The sequence below is a fragment of the Puntigrus tetrazona genome, chromosome 16 (assembly GCF_018831695.1).
Source record: "Puntigrus tetrazona isolate hp1 chromosome 16, ASM1883169v1, whole genome shotgun sequence".
Lineage (NCBI taxonomy): Eukaryota > Metazoa > Chordata > Actinopteri > Cypriniformes > Cyprinidae > Puntigrus > Puntigrus tetrazona.
This window is the reverse complement of record NC_056714.1, coordinates 10,233,822-10,249,754: the sequence shown is the minus strand read 5'-3', so window position 1 is coordinate 10,249,754 and position 15,933 is coordinate 10,233,822. Positions and strand designations below refer to the sequence as shown.

Here is a 15,933-nt window from a genome sequence, read left to right as displayed (position 1 = left end):
TTAGGTATATACATTATTTGAAGAGCTTATTCCATAAGCAGTATACAAATCACAAAAATGTCATTATTTTGAAAAAATAAATGCTCCATTTTTTAAAGCCAATGGTTTGAAACAGACTTTTGCCCCTGTAAATAAAATGCCTTTTTTTTCTTCCTGTCTGCTGCAAACGAGATTTATAACTTATAAATCTACAGTTATAAACTGTCTGTGAGTACCCATAAAGGGCAATAAATACAAAAACTATTTGAAACATATATAATATTGGGTCACTATATTAAACCTATCTGCTCCATTTCCTCCTAGATTTAGTTTGCATCCATACATATAATGCACTCTCTGCTCAAACAAAGCTGCATCTCTCTTAGACATGACATATATTTTTAATATATTAGGCATCAGAATCACCATATTTTCAGGTTCTTCCCTGTTATACTGATCCTTCATGGTTCATTATATCAAATTACTGACCCATGCATCAGAGCATCTTTGGGCCACGAAGTTAAACCAGTCCATGGTGCACCCTCTGAAATGAGAGCAGGAAACTTCAAAGCTCGACACGGAACCTCTCGCCAACTGGGAGAGAAGCACAGAACTACTTGAAGGTTCTGGCTTCCCCACTCTGTCTAAGTAAAATACCCACGTAGGTTTCTTACTGTGGGCGGCCGCCGTGGAAACTTCCGCTCATGACTGGAATAAGGTCACTGATAACTTGCCGATCCTATCTCGAGCAAACAGATTGGACACCTGGGTGGCAAAGAGAACACTCTCTACAGCTCATTAATGTGTTTAAACCCATAGTCCTTGCACATCTGGGAATCTCACTACAAAATGTACAATCTAGACAAATGGCACACCCGTGAGGATAAAATCTATTCTTCTGGCGGGAGGCAGCACGCTTAAATGTTCTTTGTCACTCTCTTCTGAATCACTTAAGGAATACTCTTTCACTCAAAAATACAAAGTCTGTTATCATTTATTCATACTCGTGTCTTTCCAAACTGGTGTGTGACTTCCTGCCATGGTCACAAAAGAAGATATTTTTACAAGACAGTGATCTTTATAAACAATGAAAGCCAGCGCTGCGTATTTTCTAGTTTGATGCAGAAATAGCAACTGATTGCTTCGCTTACATTCAAAGCAAACTGTATACTAACAAACTAATGAGATTTATTTCAAAGATTGTTTGTTTTCACACATATCTACTATATTAAACTTGAACGTAGCTCATGAGTCATAAGGATTTCATGGATTTTATGCTGGGCATTGGTTGCTGTATAGCAATGCAGTCTGAAAAATCTCTCAAAACACTCCTTTTACGCTCCACAGAAGAAAGAATGTATTATGGATTTGAATACAGAGGCTGAATAGACTAAGGGTCTCTTGTGATTTTATTATTTAGTGAATAATTCTTTTCAAGTGATCATACTCTCCATTTTTATTGAAATGAATGAAATCACCTTAAATAAATCTTAGTCCTAACCCTGTCGGCATCTAGTACACATTAGAGTTGGGATCCTTTTGAACATTGATAAGCATTTACCTCAAACTGATAAATCATTTTTTCTTAAATACAGTGTTTTTGTAATTGACCTCCATTGTGACACAGTTTAGATATAATGGCAAAATGCAAGCTTGTTTAGACAAGCTGTGTGTCAGAGAAACTTTGAAACTTTGTGGGGTTTGATCTTGGCTTTACAGCAGCTTATATAAAATTACCAAGTAAAGAGTAATAAACAGGTGAAATGATTTAGTTAATAAGAGTGTGGCTCAAGGAATGTCATAACAAATGGAGTAGACAGAAAAGATTTTAAAATGAGCTTATCATTCATAAATTCATAATCATAGCAATTTTTGTTTACATAAGGTCTGAATTCAAGCATAGTATCTTAAAATCTATAACTACTATGCATAAAATGTGTTTTTGTCGATTTAATACTCTCTTTCTTTAAAAATAAAATAATTGGTTGAATGTGATTTTAGTGTGCTTGTTTACTTACATTAGCACCTGCTGGCACACATGGAAGTGAAAAGCATTGTTATCCTAGCATGATTTGGAGAATTTTCTAAGGAGTATCATGGTCATTAATGCTTTTTTGACATAACCAGCATCACAAATTTGCCAATTTGAGAATAAACTTAACTTAGTAAATATCATGTAACATTTAAACATTTGCAGGACTATACTGTTGCTTTTAGTTCTGAACACATTAAAATAAAATTATGACGTTATTTTAGTTTTTAAATTGCATTTTAATTTTAGATTTTCAATTGTGCCTGATACTGCCTCACCGACAATGCTGTTATATTAGACTATACAGTCTGTCAGCAGACAAAAAGCCTTAGAAGAACTACAAATCGGATTAGTACCATCAGAACAAGTGCAATATATATTTCAATTTAAGTTTGGTAGCCTCTCTCTTGCCCTTTCCTACAGAAATTGGCCATGAAATAAAAACACTGGCGATGACTCATCTTGCTGTTCTGCCTCGCTTCAGAATCTTAGATAATAACTTGCACTAAACCTGCTTGTTATTGCTCTCTGTCTTCCATATCGATACACAACTGTCTCGCCTCATCAGTTTCAACTAAAACCCTGAGATCCTCAGTATAACTGAGAGCTTGCCTGTTCCCATTATTCTTGAGCAGGCCATCTCTCTCCCAGGACCTCTATGCTCTTCTCCTGGTGCAGTCAATCTCTCTTATGTACTTACAGCATGATTAATGAAATAACAACTCACTAAACCCAGCTGACCAAAAAAACCTTTTTAAGACTTCATGACAGCTTAAAACCTCAAGAGGTGCAATTTCTGCGGTTTAAAATGATAGCCAATTATTCTCAACCCCATTTATTTATTCAGGAGGGTGAGAAAGATACATTGGAACATAGTAAGTAACAAACATATTTAGTCATTTGTGTGCTTTATTCTTTCCTGTACTTATTCTCTAACTGTCTTCTCTGTGGCACCCACAATGCTCCCACTTTTTCCTCTCTTTCTGTAGGCCCATGTTTTTGTAGGTATCATGAAAATGACTGAGTTTGAAATAAGCTGTGTTTGCAGGCTTTCTCTCCAGCTCTCTTTCTTAATAATAATTACTACATTAATAATAACACTTACTAATTTTTATATTTAAGTTCTGATAAATAAGATGCAAAAATAAAATAAAAATAAAAATAAAAATAATATATATATATATATATATATATATATATATATATATATATATATATATATATATATAATAAAAATATAAGGAAAGCAAATACTGCATCATCGAGTGGAAAAAAGACTCATCTTAGGAAAATATCTAACAAGCTAATTTTAGATGTTTAATTACTACTTAGAGTATTATTAGATCAAGTAGACAAGGGCTTTAATTAAATAGCTACTCCACTCTTCAAATGAAAACTTATTAATCAAGCAATAATCACAAATCAATCATCATTATTATTATTTTTATTATTATGGCTACACTTTAGTATATGACTAACTAGTTGCTTATTAGCCTTGTTTTTACATTACATTACATTACACTTTACATTAGTTAATATGAACTGGAATGAACAATAAAATGTACAGAATTCTAGTAATCTTAGTTCATGTCTATTTGTGCATTTACTGAAGTGTTATTAAAATTTGTGTTTGTTAACATTAGTTAACACGCTGTGAGCTAAAATAAACTAATAATGAACGTACTGTATTTTTATTGCTTAATATTAATTAAAACAAATATGTAATAAAATGGTGTTCATTGTTTCTATTCTTCATGTTAATTAATACACAACTAATGTTACCAAACAACGCCTTGGTTGTACAGAAGTCTCATTTGTATACAAAGTTACTTAAAAATATTGGCTGTTTATATTATTAGTACTACTAAAGCATTAAGACATAAAGCATTTTCTACACACTATTACATTTTTTACATCCATAATCTTATTATATACTACCTAAACAACTACCTGGCGATGCCAAGCAGCAAATTGCTTATCATGAAAAAGTTGTAGTTATTGGTTTGTTAAAGGCAAGATTTGGACCTAAAATAAAATGTGACTATTATTATTATTGCTATGATTTCACAAGACATCAGTTTAAGATTGCGTAGTCAGACAAGAACTAAAAGAATAGCATATATCTGGAATATTTTCTATGTTCCTTTCAATGAATGTCCGGGCTAAACTGTTTATCTATCCAACTTATCCGCTCTTCACCTTCAGTTTGGCAGAAGTGCAGTGTTTTCCTGAGGTATGGCTGCCATGTTAATGCAACACTCTCAATGCTGCTCTGTTAGTTTCAGTGTGACGTGGTGAAATCTATTAACAAGTGAGTGCAGCCAATGCTCTCTTGGGCAGGTGTCACATTCCAGGATGCAGAGCTACTTTTTCCTCTCTTTGACAAACCCATCTGTCTCTAATATGCTAACAGCATCTCGTGGTCTCGTAGATCCCATTTATTTGTGTGCCACACACACAGAATGAGCTCCTCGAATTTGTCAGAGGGCAGGGGTGACATACTCCTTTGTTTATTTTCTCACATGCGCCGGGAAATCTGACTTATTTGGTAGTGAAACAAAGGTTGAGTTATTAGGGAGCATAATACAAACCTTGTGGAACACATGTAGCTCGGCCATTTTAGCGCAGGTTCTAAAAAACATCATGAAATGGCTCAGAATGAATGCTGGGCTAGGAAGTGGTGTTTCTATACATGATGTCAGAATGGCTGTTCGACTCTCCCTGATGAAAGGACGTTGTTCATGTACTCCAGGAAGGATTCATCCTGATCTCATGTCATGAAAATAAAGCTGATGCCTTTGCCCTGTTGTCCGGGCGGTCCTGTACAGTCCTCTTCAGGTCCTCCACTGGCTGAGGGTGTTGTAGGAACTAAGCAGCATGCAAACAACAGGCTTTAAAGATCTGCAGGGATTTCTCTCAAACTGGGGTTGATAAACAATCCATTCATTTATTTTTAAAATAAATATAATAATAATAATTTAAAAAAATGTTTATTTAAAAATGTGACAAATATCATGTGACTAATAAATAAAATAAAAATAAAATAAAATACTAATAAAATATTCAATATTCAAATGTGTACTAAATTAATAAAATACAAACTTTAAATCAACTATATACAAGTAAATATGACAAAACATTTGTACTAATATATGTAGGTTTTGAATTTATCTTAGAACTACATTCAATTCAATTCTCAATTTATTCAATGTATTTATTTTTGAATGAATTTATACTAAAATAAATACCACAGGTATCTCTTTAATATATATATATGTATATATATATATATATATATATATATATTTAACCTAGAAGTTAATAATTTAGATTTAATTGCACATTTTTCTTCATGGCCTTTCCTGATCCTCTATATCTTTGCTAATTTTTTGAACATATGAAACAAAATTTCCTATGTTAGGCATATTACAAATTATTATCATAAATTATTATATTGCATAGTTTATACATTCACAGTGTTGCCATAAAGCATCCATGTTAATAAAGCCTATTGTCAAACTGTTAGAAAAAGTAGATCTGTAAACTAAATATCATTGACTATCAAGTGCTGTAGATACAACATGAATTTAAATGTATCAGAAAATCTCTGTAAGGATGACCCTGGAAAATGAAAGATAAATACTCACAAGTAATGGGGTGCAGCATTACTAAAATTACTGTCAATGCCCCTTTCAATTCCTGCAAGTTATTTATTTTATTTTTTTACAGTAAAGTGCTTCGGTGTATAGCTTAGAAAGTGACCAGAATTGACATGCTGCCTTTTACAACACTGTACAACAAAGATGGTATTGAGGTAAAAAGACTTTAGATGCAGAGAATTGTGGGAGCAGCTTGTGTTTGTAGGCAATAATTTAAAATCCGTCTGTTTTCTCTGGGACTCTACACATCCACGCCTTGAGATCAACACAGATTCAGTCATATCATTTTCTGTAAATATATGGCAAAAAGAAAACACCTCCAAATATGAGCAACTGCCAAAGGCCTGCATTACCATTACAATGGCAAACAAAGAGGTAAGTGTTGCATATAGGTGGCTACAGGCAAAATATTCCACCTGCTAAGGATTGGAAAAACATTTCTCCGTAATAAGAGCTGAAGTGTGCTTTCAATATGAAAAAGAATCACTTGACAGATGGCTCTCTGTATTTCAACCCGATTTTAATGATTACTGAATATTCCTACACGCACTTTTTATCACTGAATTATCAATTGAATTTAAGACGGGGTTTGAATTGAAAATGTCCAGTCTCATTGTCTGAGTCAGGGACAGCACAGCTTCGATTGATATAGGTTCTTCTTCTGAGAAGTCAGCAGAGCTGAATTGGTGCGAAGGCCAAAAACACTCTTATACACAGATACCATCTACTGGAGTACAACTAAACTGTATACCAGAAAAATGGGCTTTTTTTATTTATATTTCATTCAAACATCAACGTGTAAGGTGAAAGGTCGAGAAATGTTGCAATCTTTGATTCGCTAGTGTCGATTATACATGAATCATTTGAAAAAAAGAAACTAATAACATACATTCTTGTTCAATCAGTAGTATTAGGCTGATTAAACAAACTAATGTAGCGAGAGCTTTTGTAATGGACCCTTTCAGCAGGAAGCTTTTCACACAGTTGTCAACTTAAAGAGCAGTAAATGGGAGAGTACCAGAGGTATATATTTTGCATTAAAATAGGCAAAAGAAAACTCTACAATACTGTTTCTAAGGATTTTCATAAGAGGAAAACAGAAAATAACTGTAATGGCAGTGGAGAAAAGAGGAATACGTTAAATTTACTATCCCTCGTATAGACAATTATATTAGAAATGCTCTCGTGGTTGATCTAGTTGATCAGTATTTTTTGGTGTTTGATGCAAAGGTAATATAATACACATGCTATAGAAATGTAAAAAATGTTGTGAATTTTACGTATGCCACTGACTGTTAAAAGCATCAAAGTGTCTGCATTATTGGCTTTTGGTAAAAGGGGAAAATACAAAAACGTTGCCTTAACAGGTGACGATACGACATCATATAACTATAAGAGGAACTAAGCATACTGTGTAATAAAAAGAGTTAAATACTTTGCAAAGATTGGTCTAGCATATATGATGTAGATCTACTTACTTCCAAAACAACAGGAGGCAGATGAAATTTTCTGTCTCCTTTGAGAAAAGGAATTTGAATAAATAGACTATAAATAGATTGAGTATGTAAGGTGACTTCCACCGGGTAGAGTGTAATCTGGAAAGTCTTGTATCCGCGATGAAAGATGCCAGTCTTGTCAGACTCTGTTTTCCAGATCCCCTACACCACCAGTAGGCATTTCTAGGGGAATTTGATGATCCAGGCAAACTCAAAGTGAGTGTGCAAGAGAGAAAAGAGAAAGAGACAGATGCCAATTTCATTACTATGCAAAAATGCCTTTATATACACACCCTTTACATGTGCAAGATACTCAGCACTTATTTGTAGTCTTCTAAAGTAGGACATGTGTGGTCCTTTTAATCAGCAGCGGAAGGTAAGTCGGAATCATCTAAATTTCTTTGTGAGTATTACATTTTTTTTCCTCTTTCATGCTGAAGGATGCTAATATCTTATAGCAAGGTTATTCTTCGTGTAGAGATGAATTATAGGAACTTTTTAGCACCTTGAAACATGATAACAGGCAGAACTGACCAGCATTCAGCGGAGATTTATAACATGCTGTCAATACAGAGATACAAGAAATGGGGCAATTTTAACTAGGGGATAAATCATGGTGCATCCCTGGGAAGTTAAAGACTCAGATCTATCTGCTCCTCTAATGCTCTCAAGTTATAATGACTCGCAAACAAGTTCAACCTCTCCATTAGACTATCAAAGGATTTAATGTAACATATACTCTTTGGCATGTCAAATCAGTTTCCTCTGGTTTCATACCTGTATGTACAAAATAATATGTCAGTCATAGATATTTCATTTCAGTTCAGAAAAGAAGCTGCCAGTCAACAGCAATGTTTCTTTATAAGTCAAATTACTACAGATAAGTTGTCTGGGTGTGTCCTTATTTTTAAAAATAAAATTGAGGTCAGCACATATAACAGCAAAGTGTAACGCCTACACCAGCAGAGGGAGTTTTTCCCAGAGTTCTGACTGTCAGCCTTCCTCTGCTTTCTCCACGCCCACTTCCTTTGGCGGCCATATTTTAACCAGGCCCAACAACAGCCCAGGCAAGTAAGTATTGCCAGCTCATCACTGCATACCAAGCGTTTCTTTATCTGTCTGTTTCCTATCGGCTTTGACCTATTGCCTGTTTTTTCCTGACTATCGCTTTTTGATTACTTTGCCTGACGGATTCTCGGATTGACCGATTTACGCCGGAACTCTTGCCTGATTATTTGACGCGAGTTTGGATTACGCTTGGATTTGTCATATCCCCATTAAACTCCGCGATAAGCGTAGGCCCACCGCCTCCGCTCTGTATCGCTACAGAATACTTCGCTTTCACTAATCCAGCGGAGGTTTCACACCACAGGCCGCTGCTTCACTTACCAGAGTGAACTTGGCGAATAAATTATCAGAGCCAGCTGCCTGGCAAGGCAACACTCATCTGTTTTATTATATCCGTTCGCTTCACCCACGCAACTTTCTACGGTAAGACTGGTGCACCAGAAAAATCGATGGTTCTGCTGAGCAATGCAAAAGGGTTTATTCGCCAAACTTTCGCACCTACCTGGAAAAAGTACGATCAATCATTCCTAAGCAGATAAATGTTCACTGATCATGTTACCATTGTCCGGGCAGAGCAATTCGATTGGGCCGCGTGCCGCTTGGGAGACAGACGGAATCTGCGTATCGCCAACATTTTATGAACTCAAATTGAAGTGTTTGAATATCCTGCAGGGGGCCAGGATGACAACACGATTCTGCATTTAACTCAGGGAAATCGCATAGCAGCAGATCATGCCATTGAGTTTCGCATCTTAGCAGCACAAAGTGGTGGACTGATACCCTACTCAAAGCTGCTTAAAACAAAGTCTGAACTGGAATTGAAATTGAGATGGCTTCTGTAGAGGAGAGGATTTGTTCTTCACGGAGCATGTCACACCGCCATTGCTGATAATTTGCAACGGAGCGTACCAAGACGAGAATCCACGCCTTCATTACCCCATTTTGCATCGTGCCCAGCCGTATACCTGAAATGGTAGTCTGGCTCTGAAACTCATGCAAATTGGAGCTACCAGCCCATCTTGAGAGACTGAGAGAAATCGCGCACTAGAACTGAATCTCTGTTTTACCAGAGAACACACATCGCAATCACCAGTGTCCACACAAGGCCCGGAAGAGTGCAGCTGATTCAACTCGGGTGGAGTTGTAATGGTTTTCCTTGTTAAATATTCAAGGCTGTTACTGTACCAGTCCAGATAACTACTGACAATGGTCCTATTCTTCTGCTAACAGCACTAACTTGACTCTGAGCAGCACTTTAATCTCATTTTCAACTATGGATCTCATTCATCAACACTATATCTCCACCATACCTGCTGTTTGCCAGCCATTGGAATTACTTTACTGTGGAAAATAAAACCCATAAAAAGGGGGTATCACCAGACAGACATCCCATCCGCTTCACAAACTGGATTGTTTCATCAAGAACTCATTTCTGTATGTAATTGACTCACCGGGCATGAAATCATCCTTGATACCCATGGCTTTCTTAAACACCTGCGGACCCAAGCTTTTCTTGGAACCACGGGGGAACTCCACACACTGGTCTCCAGTTCTGGCCGAATCACTGTCTCTACAACTGCCCATCATTGCCATGTCTCAAGCATTAGTGTGGAAAGTCCCCAGCTCACAGACTCCTAATGATTCCACAATGCTATAATGACCTGCGGGAAGTTTTTAGTAAAACTAAGGCCACTCAACTGCCACTTCACATCGGCCCTGGATCAGCTACTGATCTCCTGCCCAACGCTATGCCACCCAAAAAGTAAGATGAGATTTATTCCTCTATTCGGCCAGGAACTGTGCTGGCAAGAGCATATCAACGAGGCTCTGGGAACCTGGATTTATCTGTCCATCCACTCTCCTGCCAGCTGGGCTTTTTTTGTTGAGGAAAGATGGAGGATTACGACCATGCATCGACTACCGAGGTCTCAACCATGTCACTGGGTGCCAACCTATCCATTACCACTGGTCCCAGCTGTATTGGAAACAACTTCGCGTCAAGATTTCCAGCACCAAACTCGATCTCAGGTTGCCTACAACCTCATCAGAATCAAGGAAGGAGATGAATGGAAACTTACTTCACCACCAGGGGCACTATGAGTACCAGGTGATGCCGTGAGTGGACTCAAAGCAACGCTCCAGTAGTATTTCTAGTCCTTCATCAACGAGATCTCTCAGGGGATATTCTTCACAAGTTTGTAATCACATATTGATGAGTATTCTCTGATCTACTTCTGATCTGAGGATGAACATGTGACTATGGAGATTTGTCCTTTCCGTTTTCTAGAACATAACTTGTACATCAAGGCAGAGAAATGGAGTTTCTCTATGTATCCAGACATCCTTTCTAGGATAAGCAATATGTCACGCGTGGAAATGGACAATGCAAAATTACTGCTAAGCCACGCTGAATGCCCAGGCCTCACAGTCAAAGAACTACAACTGCCCCAGGATTTTACACTCTACCGCTGGTTCATCATCAGGAAATTACAGTTTGATAGCCGCCTCTGACTTCTCCCTACTCAAAGGTAAACCTCGAAGGTTACATTGGACCTAATAAGCAGACACCGCCTCTGGGCCAACCTGAAACCACTCTTTTACTACAGCCCCAATCCTGAGACATCCAAATCTCACCTTCCATTCATCCTGGCGTGACGCCTCTGATTGTGGCATTGGTGCGGTGGCTCACAGCGTCGCTGGTCAACTCAAAATTGTATCCCCAGGCTTTCTTTCTGTTTCCACAGCAGAAAGAAAACTACGATACGGCACATAAACTTCTCTCTATGAAAGCAGCCAGCTGAAGAGTGGAGGGGGGATTGGCTAGGAAGGGGCACTTCACAGATCCCTTTCAAGCAATCACTGACCATAAAAAACCTTGAATATGTCAAAGCCAAGCAGAGACTCGTCCACGCTGCAACAATGATGGTCACTTTTCTTTCAAGATTTCAGTCTACTGTCACTTCACTGTCCAGGAAGCAAGAACAGCAGCAGACGCCGTTGTCACGGAGACATGATCCTCATCAGACACATACCTCAGAACCTATCCTGAACCCAGCCGTAATCATCGCACTCCATCAACTGGCAGGTAAGGCGCGCGGCAAATTACGAAATCTAACAGCCGCACCCAACACGCAACTGCCGCCAACTAATTGTCCTCCCAACAACAATATGTTCCATAAACACTAAGAAGGTGAGTGATGCAGTGAACATACATCTTTGCTTCAGGTTATCCAGGAATAAATATCTCGATCCATCAAGCCAATAATACAGAACTCATTCTGGTGGCCCTTGCGACGCGAGACATCACAAATTATGTAAAAGCTTGTCCAGTGTGTGCCAAGCCAAGACCCCCAGAGACCTTCCAGCTGGCCTCCATTGTAAACCCTCTCCCCATTCCACAAAGACCATGGTCTCACCTGGTCCGTGAGACTTTGTTACCAACCTCCCACCATCTGATGGATTCACCACCATCCTGGATTATTGGACTGATTCTCCAAAGCATGCCGTCTAACTCCACCTAAGGGTTCACCACAGCCATGGAAATGTTTTCCAAGCCATGTTTCTACCATGTACGAAACGGCGTAATACCCGGAGACATCGCCCCCAGACCGGAGAACCAATCCATACGCTCAGGTTTGGAGAGCCTTTGTAAATTATTAGACACAAATGTCATTAATATCTGGTTTTCACCCACAGTCTAACGGGCAGGTAGGGAGAGACTAACCAAGATTGGGAGATATCTGAGAACATACTGCAGTCGTAGAGCAACACTGCTGACAGAATTCCTTCCTGGACTGAATATGCTCAAAATTCATTGACCTACCCATCCACAGGATTAACCCCTGCCTTCAGTGTGTGCTTGGCTACCAACCCCTTGTTCCCGCAGTGGGTCCGAGAACCATCTTCTGTACCCGCCCCGGCACGACTGGATTCAGCGAGGAGAGGGTGTGGGACAATGCCCATGTCCGCCTGCAACGCACCGGCACTCCGGAGTTGCAAGCAAATCGACGACGCCGCCTACATCCTCCTTTATCTACCAGGACAAAGGGCTCAGGTTGGCTCTCCACGAGGGACCCCTGGTTACATTCGCCGAGCAGGAAGCCCAGCCCAAGGTATGCTGGTCCTTCAAGATCATTCGGCAAATCGAGGCCGCGATACCGCAGAGCTCCGCCAACCACCGTGATCTCTCCTTCTCACGGTCGCCCTCAAACCCGCCCACTCGGATGCTGACCCCATGCCGAGCCGAGGAACTACCACCAATCGCTGATGTAGATGGATCACCGCGACATTGTCACTGTGCTCCTGGACTCCAGAAGACTGCGGGGCCAGCTCCAATATTTGGTGGACTGGGAGGGCTACGACCTGGAGGAGAGATCATGGATACCTGCTCTCGACATTCTGGACCTCCTTAATCGAGGAATTTCAGAGCCAGACCCACCAGCCCTGCACCACGCACTCACGTGGGACGCACTACACGAGAGCACTGTGATGTGCTCCTGAGGGTGCTGTAACGCCACACCAGCAGAGGAGCCCCCTCTCCCAGAGTTCTGACTGTCAGCTCCTTCCCTCTGCTTTCCACGCCCCACTTCCTTTGCATGCATTTTAACCTTGGTGGCCCAAACAAACAGCCTGAGCGGCATTGCCAGTCTACTACTGCATACCAAGCCGCTTTATCTGTCTGTTTCATCGTGGTTTTTGACCTATTGCCTGTTTTTTCCTGACTATCGCTTTTTGGATTACCCTGCCTGACGACTGATTGACCGATTATTGTGTTTGAAACCTTTGCCTGATTATTTGACGCTGAGTTTGGATTACGCTTGACGGTTTGTTGCCCCAGCTAAAACCCGCATATGGAATCTTACCTGGCTTCCGCCTCTGTATCGTTACACAAAGAAACAAATGCTACTGAACAAATATATTTAATTTGTATATCTGTATTTTATTCTATTTATATTTTGATTTTAGCTTGATTATTATCGTGGCCCAGGTGTATCTCTGAGAAAAATCTATAAAGTATGAATCCCAAGATCTACCTACCATTGCCTTCTTTCTCCAAGCTCTTCTTCCACCAGTTTGCCAGTGTGTAGTCAAACCAGGCTCACATCCTCAAGTATAAATCGGTCCGGCAATCACACGCTGTATTCATGTTTCTACAGCCGTGAGTAATACTCTGGACCGTAAATTATTAAAAATAAAATTTAAAAGTCCTGGAACCAGAAAATTTATGTTTATATTTAACATTTTATTTAATATTAATAGTTCATCTGAATATGATATGTATGTTGTTAGTAATTCATATTCATACTAAAACATCTGAGAGTGATGAGAATGCACAATGGAAAGTAGAATCATTTTTAGTGGGAATCTTTAAGGAATCAGTGTTATTATGATGAATCATAAAATCAAAACTATGCAAGGGTGAATGGTGTATAGTAATCTGATTCTTTAGGAATTTTAATGCAGATGTGTGTTATATAGTTTAATATTGTGTAATAAACTGTAATTATGTAATTCTCTTTGGTCCAAATTCTTCAGATTGTAGTGTCTGAACAAGAGTAGAGAAAAACAGTTCCACTTATTATCTGACGAAAGCTGATGATCTCTGCAGTCACGCTTGAGCATTCCTGCCAGGATGCGTGGAGAGGCCACGAGGTTAAAATGTAGTGAAGTTGGTAGGAGCGGGCAGCATTTTGACTTTATTAATTGCTATAGTTCCTCTGGCCAGTGAAACAAGCCTGACTACTGTGTTGATTTCTTCTGAAAACTCGACAGGGGTACCAGTAATGACCAGAACTATCACGCGCCTGGAGCAGAAAAAGATAAATACGAGCTATATGAAAGGAAAAGAAGATCGCGCTTATGGACAGGAAATTCATGCAAGCTGAAGGACAGGATGGGAGGAATGCGGGCTTTTATGAATGATAGAATACTGAGCTGAATAAGAATGACACGACATAAATGACATGGCTACATATATATCACATTTTACAGACTAACTCTGTATGCTACCAAGGAAATATCAATTTGAGAAGTCAATATAAAGATTCAGACCTTCAGGCAGAGAGAGAACTACTAACAGCAACAATATAGTCAGAATCAATATGAATTACAAAATCGGTCCCATGCATAAAAGCTGGTTACAACTTTGACCAATTAAATGAGATGTGATAAATCATATTTCTGAGTTGTGCCGCAGAAGCATGTTGCATATACTTCTTTTGTTTTTACAGTATATTACAATGATAGTCCAAACAGATAATTTGTTGAATATATGCCATCAAACTATCATCTGTGGAAAATTTTTCAAACAATGGTATCATTTTTTTGCATTTTAAAATATACTTATGCATATAATCTTACAGTTCTCTATAGTGCTACAGAACTATAGAACTATAGAAAAGATTAGAAAGAAACAATGACATACAACGCACAAGGAGCAGAAATGTTATATTTAATAAAATGTTGGCATTTTAGGTGCCAGAGGGGTTGAAAAATCTTCTCAGATTGACCTTCAGATCTTTCTTATTTTGACAGTGATATTTCAAACTAAATATCTTGTCTATCGATGATTGAAGCAAAGAGAACAGCGAAATAGAAAACTGTCTCTTCAGTCTCTGGGGATGTCATTTCATCTCTCTCCAGGGTGGATCAGTAGCCGCCAGAAATTGTATAATCCACAATGCAGGAACTTCCTCCTGGTTTCTCCAGGTTAAAGAAACTGCTTTGCTCCATCAGAAGGCCGAACTATCTCAAGTAGTGACCTGTGAAGAAAGTAAATGTGAATCTGTGAATATGTTTCTCAGTTTCCAACTTTGCAAATAAAGTCTACAGAGAGCAGATGTTTTAGCACCAAGGAATTAAGTGATTTATAATCATAACCCATTATATCAAAATTTGGTAAATGACTGCAAGATTAATGCCTGTGAGAATATGTACACAATAAATGTAAATTATGCAGGAAGCTATCTTGAATCTGTTTAATGAATGAATTATGACATTTATATAGCTCCTTTTTATTGTATTTCTGTGCATTCACTCAGCTTTGGAAATAAAAACAACAACATACAAATAGCGGCTGTTGGCATCCTGCAGTTAAATGCATTCGCTTACGCAGCTTTTATCGCTTGCAATTTCTACCTGGTCGCCCCACCCATTGATCACAGGCATAATGATGTCATCAACAAAGGCGGACATTTTCTCCTGCCGGAGGTCCGTGGCACCCACCGCTTATCTACATAACTTTCACAGAATCTAAAAAGTCCTGTATTACTAAACATCGCATGCATGGCAGATTACCCACAAATACATCCAAAGGCAGCCTTGCAAATTAGGAAGCATAGATGAGATTTGCACCACAATGCAATAGGGCCAATGCTAGCAACGAATGTTAAGGAACCATTAGCCACGCTGAATAACCCTTAATATCTGAGCCTGGGGAATGCTATATGCTTTCAGGTCTTGTTTCTAGATGTTATACTTTCCCAAAGATGTACTTTCTATGAAACCTGTAAATACAATGTAATACTGTGAATTTACATAATTTAATCAACATATACAGTAAATATTACATATATACAATCCCAAATAAGTGTAAATATACAATTTATTATTTTTTATTTTAATATATTTTAAAAATAGCCCTTAGCCCTAGCTTCCAAATAAATCTCCAGTAAGTGTCATATGATCCTTTCAGAATAGC

General features: G+C 38.6%; 1 protein-coding gene across 1 annotated transcript in view; it reads right to left on the bottom strand.

Moving 5' to 3' along the window:
- dnah5 (dynein, axonemal, heavy chain 5) overlaps positions 1 to 15,933 on the bottom strand; it is an 89,275-nt gene that overhangs the window by 35,197 nt on the left and 38,145 nt on the right. Inside the window, 19 exon segments of the mRNA XM_043261668.1 lie at positions 465 to 682; positions 685 to 714; positions 717 to 744; positions 4,728 to 4,823; positions 4,825 to 4,879; positions 7,251 to 7,376; positions 7,807 to 7,835; positions 7,838 to 7,923; positions 9,686 to 9,810; positions 12,058 to 12,203; positions 12,432 to 12,596; positions 12,695 to 12,841; positions 13,847 to 13,902; positions 13,905 to 14,027; positions 14,782 to 14,905; positions 14,907 to 14,978; positions 15,363 to 15,432; positions 15,434 to 15,460; positions 15,462 to 15,485. Of these exon segments, the coding sequence (XP_043117603.1) occupies positions 465 to 682; positions 685 to 714; positions 717 to 744; positions 4,728 to 4,823; positions 4,825 to 4,879; positions 7,251 to 7,376; positions 7,807 to 7,835; positions 7,838 to 7,923; positions 9,686 to 9,810; positions 12,058 to 12,203; positions 12,432 to 12,596; positions 12,695 to 12,841; positions 13,847 to 13,902; positions 13,905 to 14,027; positions 14,782 to 14,905; positions 14,907 to 14,978; positions 15,363 to 15,432; positions 15,434 to 15,460; positions 15,462 to 15,485 (1,747 nt within the window).